General features: G+C 47.3%; 1 protein-coding gene across 4 annotated transcripts in view; it reads right to left on the reverse strand.

Annotated features, from left to right (window-relative positions):
- The window catches only part of LOC145337674 (phosphofurin acidic cluster sorting protein 2-like), a 489,510-nt gene that overhangs the window by 100,136 nt on the left and 363,725 nt on the right, over positions 1–25,649 (reverse strand). For all 4 annotated transcript variants that reach the window (XM_080182492.1, XM_080182493.1, XM_080182494.1 and 1 more), the window contains exons 17-18: positions 8,776–8,886; positions 7,512–7,614 (exon numbers count right to left, since the gene is read on the reverse strand). In XM_080182492.1, the coding sequence (XP_080038618.1) occupies positions 7,512–7,614; positions 8,776–8,886 (214 nt within the window). The remainder of the gene's footprint in view (positions 1–7,511; positions 7,615–8,775; positions 8,887–25,649) is intronic.

The following is a 25,649-nucleotide window of genomic DNA, read 5'->3' on the forward strand; positions in this document are numbered from 1 at the left end:
AATTATAGGCCGGTTAGTTTAACGTCTGTTGTAGGTAAAATGCTTGAATCTGTAATCAAGGAGAAAATAGCGAGGCATCTTGAGGAGAATTGTTTGATAGAGCAGACGCAGCACGGTTTCATTAAGGGGAAGTCGTGTCTGACGAATTTATTGGAATTCTGTGAGGATGTGTCTAGTGCGGTGGATAGAGGGGAACCGGTGGATGTGGTGTTTCTTGATTTTCAGAAGGCGTTTGATAAGGTGCCGCACAAGAGGTTGTTACAGAAGGTTAGGGGGCATGGAGTTGGGGGTAGGGTATTAGCGTGGATAGGGGATTGGCTGTCAAATAGGAGGCAGAGAGTGGGGGTCAATGGGTGCTATTCGGATTGGCGGTTGGTGACTAGTGGAGTGCCCCAGGGATCGGTGCTGTGGACTCAGCTACTTACCATTTATATAGATGATCTGGAGGAGGGAACCGAGTGTATGGTGTTGAAATTTGCTGATGACACCAAGATCGGTGGAACGGCAAATTGTGCGGAGGGTGTGGAAAGTCTGCAGAGGGATCTAGATAGGCTGGGTGAATGGGCCAGGAACTGGCAAATGGAATTTAATGTTGGCAAGTGTGAAGTTGTCCACTTTGGTAGGAATAATGGTAGGAAGGACTACTACTTACATGGCGAAAAACTGCAGCATGCTACGGTGCAGAGGGACCTCGGGGTCCTTGTACATGAGTCGCAAAAACCCAGCCTGCAGGTGCAGCAGGTGGTCAGGAAGGCGAATGGGACGCTGGCCTTCATAGCGAGGGGGATTGAATATAAAAGTAGGGAGGTCTTGCTGCAACTGTACAGGGCACTGGTGAGGCCGCAGCTGGAGTACTGTGTGCAGTTTTGGTCGCTGCACTTACGTAAGGATATTTTGGCCTTGGAGGGAGTGCAGAGGAGGTTTACTAGGCTGATACCGGAGTTGAGGGGGTTGAGCTATGAGGAGAGGCCGAATAAACTAGGCTTGTACTCGTTAGAGTTTAGAAGAATGAGGGGAGATCTCATTGAGACGTATAAGGTCATGAAAGGGATGGATAGGGTAGAGGTGGAGAGGCTCTTCCCGCACAGAAAGGACAGTAGGACTAGAGGGCACAGCCTCAAGATAAAGGGGGGGGGGGGCAGTTTATTACGGAGTTGAGGAGGAACTTCTTCACTCAAAGAGTGGTGAATCTCTGGAATTCTCTGCCCGTTGAAGTGGTGGAGGCTACCTCGCTAAATATATTTAAGACGCGGGTTGATAGGTTTTTGATAGGCAAGGGGATTAAGGGTTATGGGGAGAAGGCGGGAAAGTGGAACTGAGCCACTTCAAATCAGCCATGATCTAATTGAATGGCGGGGCAGGCTCGAAGGGCTAGATGGCCTACTCCTGCTCCTATTTCTTATGTTCTTAAAAGCTGGAAAACATCATCAATTCTTATCCCTTAAACCACAAACAATTCACTCTCTGGCACAACTGCTCTATTTGGTTCATTGGCGTGCATGTGTGTGTTTGTGTGTGTGTGCACGTGTGTGTGTGTGTGTGATGGAATATAACGTTAGCATATGTGAGGTAGAAATAATAGTAGGAGGGATTACTATTTAAAGGGCGAAAAGCTGCAGCATGCTACGGTGCAGAGGGACCTGGGGGTCCTTGTGTATGAGTCGCAAAAACCCAGTCTGCAGGTGCAGCAGATGATCAAGAAGGCGAATGGAATGCTGGCCTTCATAGCGAGGGGGATTGAATATAAAAGTAGGGAGGTCTTGCTGCAACTGTACAGGGCACTGGTGAGGCCGCAGCTGGAGTACTGTTTGCAGTTTTGGTCGCCGCACTTGCGAAAGGATATATTGGCCTTGGAGGGAGTGCAGAGAAGGTTCACTAGGCTGATACCGGAGACGAGGGGGTTGGACTATGAAGAGAGATTGAATAGACTGGGTCTGTACTCGTTGGAGTTTAGAAGGCTGAGGGGGGATCTTATAGAGACATATAAGATAATGAAGAGACTAGATAGGGTAGAGGTAGAGGGATTCTTCCCGCTTAGAAAGGATAGCAGAGGGCACAGCCTTAAAATAATTGGGGGGGGGGTGCAGTTTAGATCAGAGTTGAGGAGGAACTTCTTCACTCAAAGGGTGGTGAGTCTCTCTGGAATTCTCTGCCCGTTGAAGTGGTGGAGGATACCTCACTAAATATATTTAAGACACGGGTAGATAGATTTCTGATAGACAAGGGAATTAAGGGTTATGGGGAGAAAGCGGGAATGTGGAACTGATCCACTTCAGATCAGCCATGATCTTATTGAATGGCGGGTCAGGCTCGAAGGGCTAGATGGCCTACTTCTGCTCCTATTTCTTATGTTCTTATGTGCGTGTGTGTGTGAGCATGTTTGTGCGCACGTGTATGAGAGTGTGTGTGTGTGCACGCACGTGTATGAGAGTGTGTGTGTGTGCGCGCGCATGTGTGTGTGTGAATATGAGAGAGCATGTGTGTGTGCGTGTGCATGTATATGAGTGTGTGTGTGCATGTGCATATGTCTATGTGTGTGCGCACGTGTGTGCATGCATGCGTGTGCATGTGTGCGTATGTACATGTGTGTGGCGTGTGTGTGTATGTGCTTGCACTCTTGTATGTGAGCGTGTGTATATGCATGTGGGCATATGTGTGCCTGTGGGGTTGTGTATGTGTGCATGTTGGCACGTGCACGTGTGTGCTTGCACGTGTGTGCATGCATGTGTGTATGTGCATACCTGTGCACAAGTGAGTTAGAATATTTAGGAGGAGAAATTATTATACGTTCATATTTCATTCAGGGAGATTTGCTTTTCTACTAGTTTTGGTTTTATAATGTTGTTTATTGAAGAATCCTGGATATGGAGAGGTTTTTCACAGACTCACAGCATTGGCTCTAAAGCAGGCAGAATAAACCAATCAATGTATGCTGTGATCCATGGATTGGTGGAAGGACAGAGGAAAACAGTGCAACCCTCCCAACTCAGCCTGAAGACTATTTATGCTGATTCCTCGAAATACAAGGCTCAGGCCTCACAAAGCCAGGTTTGACTGTAACCTATTTCACATCTGGACTGCTTACAAACTGGTGAAACAGAGGCTTCAATATGTACACAGAACGCATCACAACAAAGCAATATCTCGAGATCACTAACTCTCCCAGTGAATCCCATCTCTCTAGATCACTAACTCTCCCAGTGAAACCCATTTCTCTAGATTATGAACTCCCCCAGTGAAACCGATCTCTCTAGATCACTAATTCTTCCAGTGAAACCCATCTCTGTCAACCACTAATTCTCCCAGGGAAACCCATTTCTCCAGATCACTGACGATCCAATGAAACCCATCTTTCTCGATCACTAATGATCCAATGAAACCCATCTTTCTCGATCACTAACTCTCCCAGTAAAACCCATTTCTTTTGATCCCTAGCTCTTCCAGTGAAACCCATCTCTGTCGATCACTAACTCTCCCAGTGAAAACCATCTCTTCAGATCACTAACTCTCCCAGTGAATCCCATTTCTCTAGATCACTAACTTCCCCAGTGAAACCCATCTCACTCGATCCCTAACTCTCCCAGTGGAACCCATCTCTCTAGATCACTGACTTTTCCAATGAAACCGATCTCTCTGGATCACTAACTCTCCCAGTGAAGCTATCTCTCTAGATTACCAACTCCCCCAGTGAAACCCATCTCTCTAGATCACTAACTCTCCCAGTGAATCCCATCTCTGTAGATCACTAACTACTCCAGTGAAACCCATCTCTCTAGATCACCAACTACCCCAGTGAATCCCATCTCTCTAGATCACTAACTCCCAGTGAATCCCATCTCACTAGATCACTAACTACCCCAGTGAATCCCATCTCTCTGGATCACTAACTCCCAGTGAAACCCATCTCTCTGGATCACTAACTCCCAGTGAAACCCATCTCTCTGGATCACTAACTCCCAGTGAAACCCATCTCTCTGGATCACTAACTCTCCCAGTGAAATCCATCTCACTAGATCACTAACTCTCCCAGTGAATCCCATCTCACTAGATCACTAACTACTCCAGTGAAACCCATCTCTCTAGATCACTAACTACCCCAGTGAATCCCATCTCTCTAGATCACTAACTCCCAGTGAATCCCATCTCTCTGGATCACTAACTCCCAGTGAATCCCATCTCTCTAGATCACTAACTCTCCCAGTGAAACCCATCTCTGTAGATCACTTATTCTCCCAATAAAACACATCTCTCTGGATCACTAACTACCCCAGTGAATCCCATCTCTCTGGATCACTAACTCCCAGTGAAACCCATCTCTCTAGATCACTAACTCCCAGTGAAACCCATCTCTCTGGATCACTAATTACTCCAGTGAAACCCATCTCTCTAGATCACTAACTACCCCAGTGAATCCCATCTCTCTGGATCACTAACTCTCCCAGTGAAATCCATCTCACTAGATCACTAACTCTTCCAGTGAATCCCATCTCACTAGATCACTAACTACCCCAGTGAAACTGATCTCTCTAGATCACTAGCTCTCCCAATTTTATTCCCAGTTACAGCCATCCCTCTTCCTGAGAATACAGGGAGAAGAAGAAGAGAGTGACTCTGGTCAGCGAGCGAAGGGAGTAGCAATATCACTGAGCAAGCCACAAGGCTGACGAGTGAAGATAGTCCACTGTGGAGCACAGGGTAATTTGGCTCATTATCATTCAGGAGCAATGGCTGAAATCAGCGAGCTTTCAGTTTTGGTATAATTACTTACATTATCTGATGCCTGTAAATAATTTTTAAGTGGTCTCCTTCACTGACAGATTGGGGAAGATATGAAAGGAAAATGTGGACGACATTCTATTGAATGCGGATTTAAGACACTATTACTCGAGGCTTCAGGTGTAGTACAGATAGAAGAACATAATCCAAAACAAAAAACTCCCTGGAACTGAGACATTCTCCGTGTCACTCAGTTGCTGGTCAGAATCAAATCTACTTTGCTTAGTTTAAGAGCTATTGACGATTGCACTGTCAAGAGGGTCAGTGCTAAGGGAGTGCCGCACTGTCAGAGGGTCAGTGCTGAGGGAGTGCCGCACTGTCAGAGGGTCAGTGCTGAGGGAGTGCCGCACTGTCAGAGGGTCAGTGCTGAGGGAGCGCCGTACTGTCAGAGGGTCAGTGCTGAGGGAGTGCCGCACTGTCAAGAGGGTCAGTGCTAAGGGAGTGCCGCACTGTCAGAGCGTCAGTGCTGAGGGGGTGCTGCACTGTCAGAGGGACAGTGCTGAGGGAGTGCCGCACTGTCAGAGGGACAGTGCTGAGGGAGTGCCACACTGTCAGAGGGTCAGTAGAGAGGGAGCGCCGCACTGTCAGAGGGTCAGTGCTGAGGGAACATAGAACATAGAACATTGAACATTACAGCGTAGAACAGGCCCTTCGGCCCACGATGTTGCACCGACCAGTTAAAAAACAATGACCCTCTAACGTAAACCAAACCCTTTCCATCCATAAACCTATCCACGGATCTCTTAAACGCCCCCAAACTAGGCGCATTTACAACTGCAGCAGGCAGGGCATTCCAATCCCTCACCACCCTCTGGGTAAAGAACCTACCCCTGACATCCATCCTATAACTACCCCCCCTTAATTTAAAGCTATGCCCCCTCGTGCTAGCTTTCTCCATCCGAGGAAAAAGGCTATCACTATCCACCCTATCTAAACCTCTAATCATCTTATATGTTTCAATAAGGTCCCCTCGTAGCTACCTTCTTTCTAACGAAAACAACCTCAAATCCCTCAGTCTCTCCTCATAGGACCTCCCCTCCATACCAGGCAACATCCTGGGAAACCTCCTCTGCACCCTCTCCAAAGCCTCCACATCCTTCCTATAATGTGGGGACCAGAACTGCACACAATACTCCAAGTGCGGCCGCACCAGAGTTTTGTACAGTTGCAACATGACGCTGCGGCTCCTAAATTCAATCCCCCTACCAATAAACGTCAAGACACCGTATGCCTTCCTAACAACCCTATCTACTTGATTCCCAACTTTCAGGGATCTATGTACATACACCTAGATCCCTCTGTTCATCCACACTATTCAGAGTTGAGTGCGGGAGTGCCGCACTGTCAGAGGGTCAGTACTGAGGAAGCACCGCACTGTCAGAGGGTCAGTGCTGAGGGAGTGCCGCACTGTCAGAGGGTCAGTGCTGAGGGAGTGCCGCACTGAGGAAGTGCCGCACTGTCAGAGGGTCAGTGCTGAGGGAGTGCTGCACTGTCAGAGGGTCAGTTCTGAGGGAGTGCCGCACTGCCAGAGGGTCAGTACCGAAGGAGTGCTGCACTGTCAAGGGGTCAGTACTGAGGGAGTGCCGCACTGTCAGAGGGTCAGTACTGAGGGAGTGCCGCACTGCCAGAGGGTCAGTACCGAAGGAGTGCTGCACTGTCAGGGGGTCAGTACTGAGGGAGTGCCGCACTGTCAGAGTGTCAGTGCTGAGGGAGTGCCGCACTGCCAGAGTGTCAGTGCTGAGGGAGTGCCGCACTGCCACAGGGTCAGTACCGAAGGAGTGCTGCACTGTCAGGGGGTCACTACTGAGGGAGTGCTCTCTGTGGAAAGTCTGAGAGAGTGTATCTCAGTCACAGGGAAGAAATTTAGCATGTTAGCTGCGGCTCTCATCAACTTTTACAGGTGCGCCATAGAAAGCATTCTTTCGGGTTGTATCACAGCTTGGTATGGGCTCCTGCTCTGCCCAAGACCACAAGGAACTACAAAAGGTCGTGAATGTAGCCCAATCCATCACACAAACCAGCCTCTCATCCATTGAATCTGTCTACATTTCCTGCTGCCTCAGTAAACCAGGCAGCATAATTAAGGGTCCCCTGCACCCCAGACATTCTCTCTTCCACCTTCTTCCATAGGGAAAAAGATACAAAGGTTTGAGGTCACGTATCAACCGACTCAAGAACAGCTTCTTCCCTCCTGCTGTCAGACTTTTGAACGGACTTATCTTGCATGAAGTTGATTTTTCTCTACACCCTAGCTACGACTGTAACACTACATTCTGCCCTCTCCTTTCCTTCTCTATGAATAGCATGCTTTGTCAGTACAGCACGCAAGAAACAATACTTTTCACTGTAAGTCAATACATGTGACAATACTAAATCAAATCAAATCAAAATATAGGATTGTGACAAGGACTTTGTTGAGTCTTTTAGAAAATAACAACTCATTTCTTCTGTTTAGGAAAGGACTGGGGGGCATGGAACCTACACTTGCTAACTGCAATTCCTGAATGGAATGAAAGCAATTTCTTAAACAATTGAAAGGAAACCTGAATCTTTGTTCTGAGTCTTGCTTGCACAAGCGGGTTTTAGGAGTGAAAGCTGGAGGCCAGGTATTTACTGATAGCTGAAGTGGGAAGAGATGGGTCAGGTCTGGTACAGCTTTGAGATGGATTCGACACCTACAGGTTACAGCAATCTGATCCCAGAGAAAGCAAACAGCATCAAATTCATCCTCTCACCTCTTCTGTTTGTAAGTCAGCATGGCTTCAGAGATGGGCAGCTGATGGGACATGTTGGCTCCGGACACGTACTGAAGAACCCGGCTGATAATGTCAAAGGTTTCTGTTGGTGAGAAGAGTGACAAACAAAAACATCAAAACTGGCAACAGCACAAAAGACAGACAGAGCATTCAGCAATGTACACTGTATCCTGCAACAGTGCGGCACTCCCTCAGCACTGACCCTGTAACAGTGCGGCACTCCCTCAGCACTGACCCTGTAACAGTGCGGCACTCCCTCAGCACTGACCCTCTGACAGTGCGGCGCTCCCTCAGCACTGACCCTCTGACAGTGCGGCACTCCCTCAGCACTGACCCTGTAACAGTGCGGCACTCCCTCAGCACTGACCCTGTAACAGTGCGGCACTCCCTCAGCACTGACCCTCTGACAGTGCGGCGCTCCCTCAGCACTGACCCTCTGACAGTGCAGCACTCCCTCAGCACTGACCCTGTAACAGTGCGGCGCTCCCTCAGCACTGACCCTGTAACAGTGCGGCACTCCCTCAGCACTGACCCTCTGACAGTGCGGCACTCCCTCAGCACTGACCTTCTGACAGTGCGACAGTCCCTCAGCACTGACCCTCTGACAGTGCGACAGTCCCTCAGCACTGACCTTCTGACAGTGCGACAGTCCCTCAGCACTGACCTTCTGACAGTGCGACAGTCCCTCAGCACTGACCTTCTGACAGTGCGACAGTCCCTCAGCACTGACCTTCTGACAGTGCGACAGTCCCTCAGCACTGACCTTCTGACAGTGCGACAGTCCCTCAGCACTGACCCTCTGACAGTGCGACAGTCCCTCAGCACTGACCTTCTGACAGTGTGACAGTCCCTCAGCACTGACCTTCTGACAGTGCGACAGTCCCTCAGCACTGACCTTCTGACAGTGCGACAGTCCCTCAGCACTGACCTTCTGACAGTGCGACAGTCCCTCAGCACTGACCCTCTGACAGTGCGACAGTCCCTCAGCACTGCAGTATCAGTTTGGCACTTGTCTTGATGAAGTATCTGAGGTCTGCTGTGCTGACTGAGCCCAGTAAGAGTGAGCCGGTGCGCGTTGTCGCTTGGACTAGGCGGCTGGGCACACAGCGGCAGACTGCACCAGGCTGCTTGTACCCTCATGTCCGCCACTGAGAGAAGGTGGTAGCAATGGCATATAGCCATATCCTGGAGTGTATACCGCCATCTTCCCCCTCTCTTACTGCTGTTGCTCTCTGCTGCTTACCTGCCGTTGGGGGTTCTGTCCTGCTGAAGAGGTCCCTCCACGCCGAGTCCATGAAGGAACTGTTGTACTTGTTGTCAACGGATGCCAAATACTTGGCGAGAGGATGAGAACCTGAGGGGGACAGAACTGAGAATGACTGATGGTCTCAGAGGCTGGTCACTTGTAACAACTCTGCAAAGACAAGTGGCAATTGTCTGTGTTCATTGTGATGGTAAAAGAATGGAAGAATATCTCTGCCATCCTTCTGCTCCAGCATACAGTAATTGGGCTGAGGAGAACCAGGTTGATTTTTGCAGAGTGCTGGAATCGATGGCTCTGGGGATAAGGTTGTAAAATGCAGCTCAGCTTCCAGCTTCTTATTGAATGCTTACACAGGTTTGAGCCACTCAATGGGACACTGGGACACTGGGAATTACAGGAGGGGATAGCACTGGGACACTGGGAATTACAGGAGGGGATAGCACTGGGACACTGGGAATTACAGGAGGGGATAGCACTGGGACACTGGGAATTACAGGAGGGGATAGCACTGGGACACTGGGAATTACAGGAGGGGATAGCACTGAGACACTGGGAATTACAGGAGGGGATAGCTCTGAGACACTGGGGATTACAGTGGGGGATAACACTGAGAAACTGGGAATTACAGTGGGGGAATAACACTGAGACACAGGGGATTACAGTGGGGGATAACACTGAGATACTGGGGATTAAATTGGGGGATAACACTGGGACACTGGGAATTACAGTGGGGGATAACACTGAGACACTGGGGATTACAGTGGGGGACAGCACTGGGATACTGGGAATTACAGAGGGGGATAGCATTGGGACACTGGGAATTACAGGAGGGATAGCACTTGGACACTGGACATTATAGGAGGGGATGGCACTGGGACACTGGGAATTACAGGAGGGGATAGACATTTAGGAAGGATAGACAGGAAGAAAGGGGAGGTGGGGTAGCTCTGTTAATAAAGGATAATATAAGGGTGGTAGTGAGAGATGATATAGGCTCTAAGGAGCAAAACGTGGAATTGTTGTGGGTGGAGATAAGGAATAGTAAGGGGAGAAAGTCACTGGTGGGTGTGGTCTAAAGTCCCCCAAATAATAACTTTGAGGTGGGGCGGGCTATAAACAAGCAAATAATTGATGCATGCAAAAACAGAACGGCAATAATCATGGGGGATTTTAATCTGCATATTGATTGGTTGACACAAGTTGGACGCAGTGGGCTTGAGGAAGAGTTCCTGGAATGCTGTCGGGATAGTTTCCTTGAACAATATGTTACAGAACCTATGAGGGAGCGAGCTATCTTAGATCTGGTACTGTGTAACAAGACAAGTAGAATTAAGGATCTTCTTGTGAGAGATACTCTTGGGGCGTGTGATCACAATATGGTTGAATTTCTGATACAGATAGAGGGTGAGAAAGAAGGGTCCCAAACCAGTGTCCTCTGCTTTATCAGAGGGGAGTACGATAGGATGAGGGCAGAACTGGCTAATGTAGACTGGGAGCACAGACTGGTTGGTAGGATGGCTGAGGAATAGTGGAGGATTTTTAAGGAGATCTTTTTCAGTACTCAGCAAAAATATATTCCGATGGTAAAGAAGGACTGTAAGAAAAGGGATAACCAGCCATGGATAACGAAGTACTGTGGAGTACTGTCAGGATAGTTTCCTTGAACAGTATGTTACAGAACTTGGCGTTGCCTCAGCTTTTTACCATTTATATAGATGACCTGGAGGAGGGAACCGAGTGTAGGGTGTCGAAATTTGCTGATGACACCAAGATTGGGGGAAAGGCAAATTGTGCGGAGGGTGTGGAGAGTCTGCAGAAGGATCTAGATAGGCTGGGCGAATGGGCCAGGAAATGGCAAATGAAATTTAATGTTGGCAAGTGTGAGGTGGTCCACTTTGGTAGGAAGAATGGTAGGAAGGATTATTACTTATGGGGCGAAAAACTGCAGCAGGCGACGGTGCAGAGGGACCTCGGGGTCCTTGTGCATGAGTCGCAAAAACCCAGCTTGCAGGTGCAGCAGGTGGTCAGGAAGGCGAATGGGATGCTGGGCTTCATAGTGAGGGGGATTGAATATAAAAGTAGGGAGGTCTTGCTGCAGCTGTATAGGGCATTGGTGAGGCCGCAGCTGGAGTACTGTGTGCAGTTTTGGGCGCCGCACCTGCGCAAAGATATTTTGGCCTTGGAGGGAGTGCAGAGGAGGTTTACTAGGCTGATACCGGAGTTGAGGGGGTTGAGCTATGAGGAGAGGCTGAATAAACTAGGCTTGTACTCGTTAGAGTTTAGAAGAATGAGGGGAGATCTCATTGAGACGTATAAGATGATGAATAGGATGGACAGGATAGAGGTGGAGAGACTCCTCCCGCTCAAAAAAGACAGTAGGACTAGGGGGCACAGCCTCAAGATAAAAGGGGGGCGGTTTAGAACGGAGTTGAGGAGGAACTTCTTCACTCAAAGGGTGGTGAATCTCTGGAATTCTCTGCCCGTTGAAGTGGTGGAGGCTGCCTCGCTAAATATGTTTAAGACGCGAGTTGATGGGTTTTTGATAAGAGAGGGGATTAAGGGTTATGGGGAGAAAGCAGGAAAGTGGAACTGAGCAGCGACAGATCAGCCATGATCTTATTGAATGGCGGGGCAGGCTCGAAGGGCTAGATGGCCTCCTCCTGCTCCTATTTCTTATGTTCTTATGTTCCCACTTGGAGTACTGTGCGCAGTTCTAGTGTGGAAGCTATTGAGAGGGTGCAGAGGAGATTTACAAGGATGTTGCCTGGATTGGGAGGCATGCCTTATGAAGATAGGTTGAGGGAGGTAGGTCTCTTCTCCCTGGAGAGACAAAAGTTGAGAGGCAACCTGATAGAGGTTTATAAAATGTTGAGAGGAATAGATAGGGTGGATTCTCGGAGGCTATTTCCCAGGGCTGAAATGGTCGCTACGAGAGGACACAGGTTTAAGGTGCTGGGGAGCAGGTACAGAGGAGATGTCAGGGTAAGTTTTTCACTCAGAGGGTGGTGAGTGAGTGGAATCGGCTGCTGTCGGTGGTGGTAGAGGCGAACTCGTTGGGGTATTTTAAAAGACTTCTGGGTGATTACATGGGATTGGGAGTTATAGATAGTTCTATGGCCTGGTAGGTACGGATGTGATCGGCACAACTTGTGGGCCGAATGGCCTGTTTGTGCTGTAGTGTTCTATGAAGGAAATAAAGGAGAGTATTAAGTTAAAAACTGATTCATACAGTGTGGCCAAAAATAGTGGGAATTAGAAGATTGGGAAAGCTTTAAAAAACAACAAAGAACTATGAACAAAGTGATAAAGAAAGGAAAGATAGATTATGAAACTAAACTAGCTCAAAATATAAAAAATTACAGTAAAAGTTTTTACAAATGTATAAAAAGGAAGAGAGTGGCTAGAGTGAATGTTGGACCCTTGGAGGACGAGAGGAGGGTTTTAATAGTGCGAAACGAGGAAATGGCTGAGACTTTAAATACGTTTTTTGTGTCGGTCTTCACGTTGGAGGATACAAATAGCTTACTGGGTATTAATGATCGAGGGTTGGTAGGAGGTGAGGTCCTTAATATAATTACTGTTACTAAAGAGGTAATGCTTGGTACACTAATGGGCCTGAAGGTAGACAAGTCCCCAGGACTGGATGGAATGCATCCCAGGGTACTGAAGGAAATGGCAGACGTAATAGCAGATGCGTTAGTAGTTATTTATCAAAATTCGCTGGGCTCTGGGGAAGTGCCGGCTGATTGGAAAACAGTTACTGTTACGCCGCTGTTTAAAAAAGGAAGTAGACAAAAGGCGGGTAACTAAAGGCCGGTTAGCTTAACGTCCGTAGTTGGGAAAATGTTGGAATCCATCATTAAAGAAGAAATAGCAAGACACCGGGAAAGGAATGGTTCAATCAAGTAGATGCAGCATGGATTCGTTAAGGGGAAGTCGTGTTTGACGAATTTACTGGATTTTTATGAAGATGTGACTAGTGCGATAGACAGAGGGGAACTGGTGGATGTGGTGTTTTCAGATTTCCAGAACGCGTTCAATAAGGTGCCTCACAAAAGGTTGCTGCAGAAGGTTAGGCTACACGGAGTTGGGGGTAAAGTGTTAGTGTGGATTGAGGATTGGCTAACAAGAAGCAGAAAGTTGGAATAAATGGGTGCTATTCTGGTTGGCGGTTGGTGACTAGTGGAGTGCCGCAGGGATCGGTGCTGGGGCCTCAACTGTTTACTATTTACGTAGACCATCTGGAGGAGGGGGCTGAGTGAAGGGTAACAAAATTTGCTGATGACACAAAGATGAGCGGGAAAGCGAACTGCGTGGAGGACAGTGGGAACAGCACTGGGACAGTGGGGACAGCACCGGGACAGTGGGAACAGCACCGGGACAGTGGGAATTACAGGAGGAGATAGCACTGGGACACTGGGAATTACAGGAAGGGATAGCACTGGGACACTGGGAATTACAGGAAGGGATAGCACTGGGATACTGGGAATTACAGGAGGAGATAGCACTGGGAAACTGGGAATTACAGTGGGGACAACACTGGGGCACTGGGAATTACAGGAGGGGATAACACTGGGACACTGGGAATTAGAGGAGGGGACAGCATGGGAAACACTGGGAATTACAGGAGGGGATAGCACTGGGACACTGGGGATTGCAGGAAGGGACAGCACTGGGAATTACAGGAGGGGATAACACTGGGGATTACAGGAAGGGATAGCACTGGGACATTGGGAATTACAGGCGGGGATAGCACTGGGACACGGGGAATTACAGGAGGGAATGGCACAGGAACACTGGGAATCACAGAAAGGGATAGCACTGGGACACTGGGAATTCCAGATGGGGACAGCACTGGGACACTGGGAATTACAGGCAGGGGTAGCACTGGGACACTGGGAATTACAGGAGGGGTTAACACTGGGAATTACAGGAGGGAATAGCACTGGGAGACTGGGAATTACACAGGGGATAACACTGGGAATTACAGGAGGGGATAACACTGGGATACTAGGAATTACAATGGGGACAACACTGGGACACTGGGAATTACAGGAAGGGATAACACTAGGACACTGGGAATTCCAGAAGGGGACAGCACTGGCACACTGGGAATTACACGTAGGGATAGCACTGGGACACTGGGAATTACAGGAAGGGATAACACTGGGAATTTCAGGAGGGGATAGCACTGGGACAATGGGAATTGCAGGAGGGGATAACACTGGGAATTACAGGAGGGGATAACACAAAGAATTACAGGAGGGGATACCACTGGGGTACTGGGAATTACAGAAGGAGACAGCACTGGGACACTGGGAATTACAGAAGGGGACAGCACTGGGACACTGGGAATTACAGGAGAGGATAACACTGGGAAACTGGGAATTACAGGAGGAGATAGCACTGGGACACTGGGAATTACAGTGGGGACAACACTGGGACAATGGGAATTGCAGGAGGGGATAACACTGGGAATTACAGGAGGGGATAACACAAAGAATTACAGGAGGGGATACCACTGGGGTACTGGGAATTACAGAAGGAGACAGCACTGGGACACTGGGAATTACAGAAGGGGACAGCACTGGGACACTGGGAATTACAGGAGCACAGGAGGGTTTGGCATTAAGTGTTTGTGTTGTACTATGTGCAGTATTGGTCTCCTTATTTAAGCAAGGGTGTAAATGCTTGTGGAAGCAGTTGTGAGCACCTTTATCATGTTGCAACTGTACAAAACTCTGGTGCGGCCGCACTTGGAGTATTACATACAGTTCTGGTTGCCGCATTACAAGAAAGATGTGGAGGCATTGGAAAGGGTGCAGAGGAGGTTTACCAGGATGTTGCCTGGTATGGTGGGAAGGTCTTATGAGGAAAGGCTGAGGGACTTGAGGTTGTTTTTGTTACAGAGAAGAAGGTTATGAGGTGACCTAATTGAGGCATACAAGATGATCAGAGAGTTAGATAGGGTGGATCGTGAGAGCCTTTTTCCTCGGATGGTGACGGCTAACACGAGGGGACGTAGCTTTAAATTGAGGGGTGGTAATTATGGGACGGATGTCAGAGGTAGGTTCTTTACTCAGAGGGTAGTAAGGGCGTGGAATGCCCTGCCTGCAGCAGTTGTGGACTTGCCAACTTTAAGGGCGTTCAAATGGTCAGTGGATAGGCATATGGATAACATTGGAATAGTTTAGGTTAGAGGGTCATTGGTTCCACTGGTCGGCGTGACATTGAGGGCCGAAGGGCCTGTACTGCGCTGTAATGTTCTATGTTTATCAGGCTAATACCTGGAATAGGCTTGTCTTAATGCGGAAGCTGAACAAGTGTTCAGTGTGGCAGCGAGGGAGCATTTTAACTGTAATGACCACTGCACGGGACGGTTCAAATTTGTTCTGGATAAGGAGAAAGAAGAAATAAGGCAGGATCTCGCCAAAGTGGACTGCGAACAACTCCCTGTGGAAAAATCTACAGCAGTGCAGTGGGGGACATGCAAAAAGGAGCAGGGATTGTGCAGTTTCAACCTGTTCCCTTCAGGGGGCAATGTTGGAGCAATACATTCAGGGAACCCTGGATATCCCAGGATCAGGAAGAAGAGAAAGGCTTTTCTCAGATCCAGATGGAGCAATTCAGCTGCAGACTGCAAAGAATAAAGGCAGTACAAGAGGGAACTTAAGAAAGCAATGAGAAGAGGAAAATTAGGGCAAGAAAAAGGACATGTGAATCGGATTAGGGAAAATCCTAGGATATTTCATTAATGCATTAAGGGCAAGAGAAGAACCAAGGAATGAGTAAGGTCCATTAGAGACCAAGGCGGAAATGTGTGTGTGAAGCCACAAGGTATGAGAACATAGAACATTACAGCGCAGTCCAGGCCCTTCGGCCCTCGATGTTGCATCGACCAGTGGAACCAATCTAATGACCCTCTAACCTGAACTATTCCAATGTTATCCATATGCCTATCCACTGACCATTTGAACGCCCTTAAAGTTGGCGAGTCCACAACTGCTGCAGGCAGGGCATTCCACGCCCTTAGTACCCTCTCAGTAAAGAACCTACCTCTGACATCCATCCCATAATTACCACCCCTTAATTTAAAGCTATGTCCCCTCGTGTTAGCCATCACCATCCGAGGAAAAAGGCTCTCACTGTCCACTCTATCTAACCCTCTGATCATCTTGTATGCCTCAATTAGGTCACCTCGTAACCTTCTTCTCGCTAACGAAAATAACCTCAAGTCCCTCAGCCTTTCCTCATAAGACCTTCCCACCATACCAGGCAACATCCTGGTAAACCTCCTCTGCACCCTTTCCAATGCTTCCACATCTTTCTTATAATGCGGCGACCAGAACTGTATGCAATACTCCAAGTGCGGCCACACCAGAGTTTTGTACAGTTGCAACATGATCTCACGGTTCCAAAATTCAATCCCTCTACCAATAAAAGCTAACACACCGTACGCCTTCTTAACAACCTTATCAACCTGAGTGCCAACTTTCAGGCATCTATGCACATGTACACCGAGATCTCTCTGCTCGTCGACACTACCAAGAGTCCTATATTCTGTACCCCTGTTACTCTTACCAAAGTGAATCACCTCACACTTATCTGCATTAAACTCCATTGGCCACCTCTCAGCCCAGCTCTGCAGCTTATCTATGTCCCTCTGCAAACTGTAACATCCATCCTCACTGTCTACAACTCCCCCGACTCTGGTGTCATCAGCAAATTTACTAACCCATCCTTCTAAGCCCTCATCCAGGTTATTTATAAAAATGACAAACAGCAGTGGCCCCAAAACAGATCCCTGAGGCACACCACTATTAACTGAACTCCAGGTTGAATATTTCCCATCAACCACCACCCTCTGTCTTCTATCAGCTATGATGTGGGTATGCCGGCGTTGGACTGGCGTAAACACAGTAAAAAGTCTGACAACACCAGGTTTTAGTCCAACCTATTTATTTGATAATATATTATCAAATAAATAGGTTGGACTAAAACCTGGTGTTGTCAGACTTTTTACCATTCTATCAGCTAGCCAATTCCTGATCCAAACTGCTAAATCACCCTCAATCCCATGCATCTGCATTTTCTGCAGTAGCCTACCATGGGGAACCTTATCAAACGCTTTGCTAAAATCCATATACACCACGTCAACTGCCTTACCCTTATCCAGGTTTGTGAGGCACGACCTACCCTTCACAAAACCGTGTTGACTATCCCTAATCAATTTATTTCTCTCTAGATGATTATAAATCCTATCCCTTATAATTCTTTCCAAAACTTTACCCACAACGGAAGAAAGGCTCTCCGGTCTATAATTCCCAGGATGGTCTCTACTCCCCTTCTTGAACAAGGGGACAACATTTGCTATCCTCCAGTCTTCCGGCACTATACCTGTAGCCAATGACGACATGAAGATCAAAGCCAAAGGCTCTGCAATCTCCTCCCTAGCCTCCCAGAGAATCCTAGGATAAATCCCATCTGGCCCAGGGGACTTATCTATTTTCATACTCTCAAGAATTGCTAACACCTCCTCCTTATGTACCTCAATCCCATCTAGTCTAAAAGCCTGTATCTCAGTATTCTCCTCGACTACGTTGACTCTTTCCTGCGTGAATACTGACGAAAAATATTCATTTAGTGCCTCTCCTATCTCTTCAGGCTCCACGCACAACTTCCCACTACTGTTCCTGCCTGGCTCTAATCTTGCCCTAACCAATCTTTTATTCTTAACATACCTATAGAAAGCTTTAGGGTTCTCCTTGATCCTACCCGCCAAAGTCTTCTCATGTCCTCTTCTAGCTCTTCTTAACTCTCTCTTTAGCTCCTTCCTGGCTAATTTATAACTCTCCAGTGCCCTAACTGAGCCTTCACGTCTCATCTTTACATAAGCCTCCTTCTTCCTCTTCATCAGAGATTCAACTTCCTTAGTACACCACAGTTCCCTCTCTCGACCACTTCCTCCTTGCCTGACAGGTATATATTTATCAAGGACTCGCAGTAGCTGTTCCTTGAATAAGCTCCACATTTCAGTTGTTCCCAGCCCCAGCAGTTTCCTACTCCACCCTATGTATCCTAAACCTCATCTAATAGTCTCATAATTTCCTTTCCCCCAGCTATAACTTCTGTCCTTCGGTATATACCTGTCCCTTTCCATCACTGAGGTAAACATAACCGAATTGTGGTCACTATCACCAAAGTGCTCACCTACCTTCAAGTCTAATACCTGGTCTGGTTCATTACTCAGTACCAAATCCAATGTAGCCTCACCTCTTGTTGGCCTATCTACATACTGTGTCAGGAAACCTTCCTGCACACATTGGACAAAAACTGACCCCTCTAACGCGCTTGAACTATAGCTTTTCCAATCGATATTCGTGAAGTATTGGAAGTGTACTAACTGAATACTTCCCATCAGTTTTCACTCTGGAAAAGGAGAATGTGGGTATTTAGGAAACGGGACCGTGAGGAACTTGCACAGTTTGACATCGGAAAGGGGAAGGTATTGGAGGCTCTGATGGACTTAAAAATGGACAAGTTCCCAGCTTGGGTGAATTGCATCCCAGATTGCTGTGGGAACTGAGGCTGGAAATTGAGGGGCTCTGGCACAGATTGTTAATTCCTCTCTGGCCACAGGGGTCATTTTGCGACCAAATGAACCTGTTGGACTTTAACCTGGTGTCACGAGACTTCTTACACAGGGGAAGAGGCAGAGGACTGGAGGATGGAGAATGTGGTTCCACTTTTCAATAAGGGTGGTAGAGATGAATTACAGACCAATGAGTCTCATGTCAGTGCGAGGGAAACTACTGGAGAAAATTCTGAAGGAGAGAATTTAACTTCACTGGGAACGCCACGGCTTGATTAGGGTTAAGCAAAGTGCCTTTATCATTTCTTGCATTCAATCACATTTTTGGAAAATTCTATCAGATTTGTGTGGATGAGGGAAGTGCAGTTGATGTAGATTATGTGGATTTTAGCAAAGTTTTTGATAAAGCCCCACACATGAGACAGACTGAGAAGTTAAAACACATGGAGTTCAAGGAAACTTGATGAGATGGATCCGAAACTGGGTTTGTGATAGGACACAAATAGTAGAAGGCTGTTTCAGTAACCGGAGGTCAGTATCCAGCCATGTAACACAAGGTAACGTTTTTGTTTCGGTCTTCACGGAGGAGGACGTGAATAATTTGCCGGGTGTTAGAGATGGAAAGGTGGTAGGACTGGAGGGTCTCAATGACATTACTGTTACTAGAGAGGCGGTGCTCGACAGACTGGAGGGACTGATTGTGGACAAGTCGCCAGGACCGGATGGAATGCATCCGAGGGTTCTGAAAGAAATAGAACATAGAACATAGAACATTACAGCGCAGAACAGGCCCTTTGGCCCACGATGTTGCGCCGACCAGTTACAAAACAATGACCCACTAAAAACCAATCCCTTCTCGTCCATAAACCTATCCACGGATCTCTTAAACGCCCCCAAACTAGGCGCATTTACAACCGCAGCAGGCAGGGCATTCCAATCCCTCACCACCCTCTGGGTAAAGAACCTACCCCTGACATCCGTCCTATAACTACCACCCCTTAATTTAAAGCCATGCCCCCTCGTGCTAGATTTCTCCATCAGAGGAAAAAGGCTATTACTATCCACCCTATCTAAACCTCTAATCATCTTATATGTTTCAATAAGATCCCCTCTTAGTCGCCTTCTTTCCAGCGAAAACAACCCCAAATCCCTCAGCCTCTCCTCATAGGACCTCCCCTCCATACCAGGCAACATCCTGGTAAACTTCCTCTGCACCCTCTCCAAAGCCTCCACATCCTTCCTATAATGTGGGGACCAGAACTGCACACAGTACTCCAAGTGCGGCCGCACCAGAGTTGTGTACAGTTGCAACATGACGCTGCGACTCCTAAATTCAATCCCCCTGCCAATAAACGCCAAGACACCGTATGCCTTCTTAACAACCTTATCTACTTGACTCCCAACTTTCAGGGATCTATGTACACATACACCTAGATCCCTCTGCTCATCCACACTATTCAAAGTCCTCCCGTTAGCCCTATACTCGACACATCTGTTATTCCTACCAAAGTGAATTACCTCACACTTCTCCGCATTAAACTCCATCCGCCACCTCTCGGCCCAGCTCTGCAACCTGTCTAAGTCTTCCTGCAAACTATGACACCCTTCATCACTATCTACCACACCTCTGACTTTGGTGTCATCAGCAAATTTACTAATCCACCCAACTATACCCTCATCCAGATCATTAATAAAAATTACAAACAGCAGTGGCCCCAAAACAGATCCCTGAGGCACACCACTCGTAACTGAACTCCATGATGAATATTTACCATCAACCACCACCCTCTGTCTCCTATCCGCTAGCCAATTCCTGATCCAATTCCCTAGATCACCCCCAATCCCATACATCTGCATTTTCTGCAGAAGCCTACCATGGTGAACCTTATCAAACGCCTTACTAAAATCCATATACACCACGTCCACTGCCTTACCCCCATCCACCTCTTTGGTCACTTTCTCAAAAAACTCAATAAGGTTAGTAAGGCACGACCTACCCGCCACAAAATCATGCTGACTATCTCCAATCAATTCATTACTCTCCAAATAACTATAAATCCTATCCCGAATAATTTTTTCTAAAACCTTGCCCACAACAGAAGTGAGACTCACCGGTCTATAATTCCCGGGGGAAGTCTCTGTTCCCCTTCTTAAACAATGGGACAACATTCGCTAACCTCCAATCTTCCGGTACTATACCAGAGGCCAACGACGACCTGAAGATCAGAGCCAGAGGCTCAGCAATCACTTCTCTTGCCTCCCAGAGAATCCTGGGGTAAATCCCATCCGGACCAGGGGACTTATCTATTTTCAGACCCTCCAGAATATCTAGCACATCCTCCTTATCAACTCCAACACTGTCAATTCTACTCCCCTGCAACCCAGTGTCCTCCTCAGCTATATCCATGTCCCCCTGCGTGAACACCGAAGAGAAATATTGGTTCAAATGGCGGAGGTGATAGTGGATGCCTTGGTGGTTATTTTCCAGACATCGCTGGATTCCGGGGAAGTGCCGGAATATTGGAAAACGGCTAATGTTACGCCGTTGTTTAAGAAGGGTGCCAGGCAAAAGGCAGGGAATTATAGGCCGGTTAGTTTAACGTCTGTTGTAGGTAAAATGTTAGAATCCGTCATCAAGGAGGAAATAGCGAGGCATCTTGAGGGGAATTGCTTGATAGAGCAGATGCAGCACAGTTTCGTTAAGGGGAAGTCGTGTCTGACAAATTTATTGGAGTTCTTTGAGGATTGGTGGAACGGCAAATTGTGCGGAGGGTGTGGAGAGTCTGCAGAAGGATCTAGATAGGCTGGGTGAATGGGCCAGGAACTGGCAAATGGAATTTAATGTTGGCAAGTGCGAGGTGGTCCACTTTGGTAGGAATAATGGTAGGAAGGATTATTACTTACGTGGCGAAAAACTGCAGCAGGCGAAGGTGCAGAGGGACCTCGGGGTCCTTGTGCATGAGTCGCAAAAACCCAGCTTGCAGGTGCAGCAGGTGGTCAGGAAGGCGAATGGGATGCTGGCCTTCATAGCGAGGGGGATTGAATATAAAAGTAGGGAGGTCTTGCTGCGGCTGTATAGGGCATTGGTGAGGCTGCAGCTGCAGTACTGTGTGCAGTTTTGGTCACCGTACTTACGCAAGGATATTTTGGCCTTGGAGGGAGTGCAGAGGAGATTTACTGGGCTGATGCCGGAGTTGAGGGGGTTGAGCTATGAGGAGAGGCCGAATAAACTAGGCTTGTACTCGTTAGAGTTTAGAAGAATGAGGGGAGATCTCATTGAGACGTATAAGATGATGAATGGGATGGATAGGATAGAGGTGGAGAGACTCTTCCCGCTCAGAAAGGACAGTAGGACTAGGGGGCACAGCCTCAAGATAAAGGGGGGGGGGGGCGGTTTAGAACGGAGTTCTTCACTCAAAGGGTGGTGAATCTCTGGAATTCTCTGCCCATTGAAGTGGTGGAGGCTACCTCGCTAAATATTTTTAAGACACGGGTTGATGGGTTTTTGATAAGAGAGGGGATTAAGGGTTATGGGGAGAGGGCGGGAAAGTGGAACTGAGCCACGACAGATCAGCCATGATCTTATTGAATGGCGGGGCAGGCTCGAAGGGCTAGATGGCCTACTCCTGCTCCTATTTCTTATGTTCGGTGCTGGCACCCTTGTTTAAGGGGTCAATCACAAAGGACATAGTTTTAGGGTAAGGGACAGGAGATTGAGAGGGGATTTCAGAAACATTTTTTTCACTTGCAGGGTAGTGGGAATCTGGAATGCGCTGCTTGGGAAGGTAGTGGAGAAAGCCTTACAAACTTTAAAAAATATTTGGATAAGCACTTGAAATATCATAATATGCAAGGATATGGGCCAAGTGCAGGAATTGGGATTAGCGCACCTCTAGTGGTAGATATTGTCAGTGCAGACTGGATGGGCCAAAGGGCCATTCCTGTGCTGTATGACTAAGTTGGACAGGCAAGGTTTGTATCCACTGGAGTTTAGAAGAGTAAGGGCTAATTTAATTAAAATAGAGGATGAGTGTAGAGAGGATCTTTCCTCTCGTGGAAGTGTCTTGAACTGGGGGGTCACTGTTTAAAATGGTGGATGCCTATTTAGGAGAAAGATAGAAAAATTGTTCTTTCTCGGAGGGTTGGGTGTCTTTGGAATTTCAAACATCAACAAAGGAAATGAGAAAAGTAATAAAAAGAGCTAAGGTAAATTACAAAAGAAAATAGCACAAAATATCAAGAAGGATAGTAAAAGCTTCTATCAGTATACAAAAGGGAAGAGAGTTGCTAGACGTGAATGTTGGTCCCTTGGAAGATGAAACCGGAGAGTTAATAGTAGGATCACTGAAATGGCAGAGATGCAAAATCAATACTTTACCTCAGTTTTCACAGTGGAGGATACTAGCACTATTCCTATAGGAACAGGGAAGTCAGAGGTAATAGAAAGAGTGGAACTTCAAACAATCAACATCGATAGGAAAGGTTACACAGCAAACTATTTGGATTGAGGGCAGACAAGCCCCCTGGGCCTGATGGCCGACATCCTGGGGTATTATTAGGCTAAGTGAGTGGGCGAGGACCTGGCAGATGGAGTATAACATTGGCAAGGAATAATAGTAAAATGGACGAAATTTGCTGATGACACGAAGATGAGTGGAAAAGCAAATTGTGCGGAGGGTGTGGAAAGTCTGCAGAGGGATCTGGATAGGCTGAGCGAGTGGGTGAGGACCTGGCAGATAGAGTATAATGTTAGCAAGTGTGAGGTTATCCACTTTGGCAGAAATAATAGTAGGAGGGATTACTATTTAAACGGCGAAAAGCTGCAGCATGCTACAGTGCAGAGGGACCTGGGGGTCCTTGTGCACAAGTCGCAAAAACCCAGTCTGCAGGTGCAGCAGGTGATCAAGAAGGCGAATGGAATGTTGGCCTTTATAGCGAGGGGGATAGAATATAAAAGCAGGGAGGTCTTGCTGCAACTGTACAGGGCACTGGTGAGGCCGCAGCTGGAGTACTGTGTGCAGTTTTGGTCGCTGCACTTGTGCAAGGATATATTGGCCTTGGAGGGAGTGCAGAGGAGGCTCACTAGGCTGATACCGGAGATGAGGGGGTTGGACTATGAAGAGAGACTAAATAGACTGCGTCTGTACTCGTTGGAGTTTAGAAGGATGAGGGGGGATGTTATAGAGACATATAAGATAATGAAGGGGATGGATAGGGTAGAGGTAGAGAGATTCTTCCCGCTTAGAAAAGATAGCAGGACTAGAGGGCACAGCCTCAAGATAAGTGGGGGGGTGCAGTTTAGAATGGAGTTGAGGAGGAACTTCTTCACTCAAAGGGTGGTAAATCTCTGGAATTCTCTGCCCGTTGAAGTGGTGGAGGATACCTCGCTGAATATATTTAAGTCAAGGGTAGATAGGTTTCTGATAGACAAGGGAATTAAGGGTTATGGGGAGAAAGCGGGAAAGTGGAACTGATCCACTTCAGATCAGCCATGATCTTATTGAATGGTGGGGTAGGCTCGAAGAGCTGGATGGCCTACTCCTGCTCCTACTTCTTATGTTCTTATGCTCTTTCGTACTGGTGAGGCTGCAACTAGAGTACTGTGTGCAATTTTGGTCCCCTTATTTGCGAAAGGATATATTGGCTTTGGAGGGAGTACAGAGAAGGTTCACCAGGTTGATTACGGAGATGAGGGGTTAGCTTATGAAGAGAGATTGAATAGACTGGGTCTGTACTCATTAGAGTTTAGAAGGTTGAGGGGAGATCTTATAGAGACATATAAGGTAATGAAGGGACTCGACAGGGTAGAAGCAGAGATTATTTCCACTTAGAAAGGAAACAAGAACTAGAGGGCACAGCCTCAAAATAAGGGGAAGTCAATTTAGAACAGAGTTGAGGAGGAACTTCTTCTCTCAGACAGTGGTGAATCTCTGGAATTCTCTGCCTGTGAAGTGGTGGAGGCTACCTCGCTGACTATATTTAAGTCACAGGTAGATAGGTTTCTGATAGACAGGGGAATTAAGGGTTATGGGGAGCAGGCGGGTAAGTGGAACTGAACCACTATCAGATCAGCCATGACCTTATTGAATGGTGGGGCAGGCTCGAGGGGCTAGATGGCCTACTCCTGCTCCTATTTCTTATGTTCTTAAAGGAAGTGGCGGCAGAGATAGTGGATCCATTGGGTGTAATATTCCAAAATTCCCTGGACACAGGAAAGGTTCCAGTGGATTGGAAAAATGCTAATGTAACAAACACATCTATTCAAAAAGGGAGGGAGGCAAAATGTGGGAAATTACAGAGCAATTAGTTTAACATGTGTTGTTGGGAAAGTGTTCGAATCAATTATCAAGGAAGCAATATCAGGACATTTGGAAAGTCAAAATGCTATCCATCAAAGTCAACATGCTTTTATGAAAAGAAAATCATGTTTGACTAATTTGCTAGAGTTCTTTAAGGATGTAACAAGCAAAGTGGATAATGGGGGTCCTGTAAATGTAGTATATCTGGATTTCCGGAAGGCATTTGATAAGAAGCCACATAAAAGGTTAATTCACAAGGTTAGACCACATGGGATTGGTTGTAATTTATTAGCTTGGATAGGTGACTGGCTGATGGAGAGAAGACAGAGAGTCAGGATATATGTTTTTTTTCTGGATGGTAAGAAGTAACTAGTGGGGTGCCACAGGGTTCGGTCTTTGGGCCCCAGCTATTTACAATCTGTATTAACAAATTGGATACAAGGATAGAAGGCTCTGTAGTCAAATCTGCAGATGACACAATATGCAGTATTGCGGGACAGTAAGTTGCAATAGGAAATAAGAACCTAACAAATGGAGATACGTTAGGAGAATGGTTCAAAATGTGGCAGATGGAGTTTAACATGGGTAAGGTCAGAAAAATGGGAAGGCAACTCATTATCTAAATGGGGAGAGACTTCGGAGTGCTCTGGTGCAGAGGGATCTGGGTGTCCTCATTTATCAGTCACAGAAAACTAGAGTGCAGGTACAGTAAATAATAAAGAAAGTGAATGGAATGTTGGCATTGATAGCTAAAGGAATGTGGCAGAGGACTGGAAATCAGAACACTAGATCAGCAAGTGTAGAGACTGAGGATGAGCATGGAACCAAGGCCAGGCTAGCTAAGAGGAAGTCTGAATAATCAGAAGCTTTTTCCCAGGGTGGAAGAGTCAATTACTAGGGGGCACAGGTTTAAGGTGCGAGGGGCACAGTAGCACAGTGGTTTGCACATTCTCCTCGTGTCT

The sequence above is a fragment of the Carcharhinus amblyrhynchos genome, unplaced genomic scaffold, assembly GCF_965287045.1.
Source record: "Carcharhinus amblyrhynchos unplaced genomic scaffold, sCarAmb.v2.hapA scaffold_58, whole genome shotgun sequence".
In the NCBI taxonomy this organism is placed as follows: domain Eukaryota; kingdom Metazoa; phylum Chordata; class Chondrichthyes; order Carcharhiniformes; family Carcharhinidae; genus Carcharhinus; species Carcharhinus amblyrhynchos.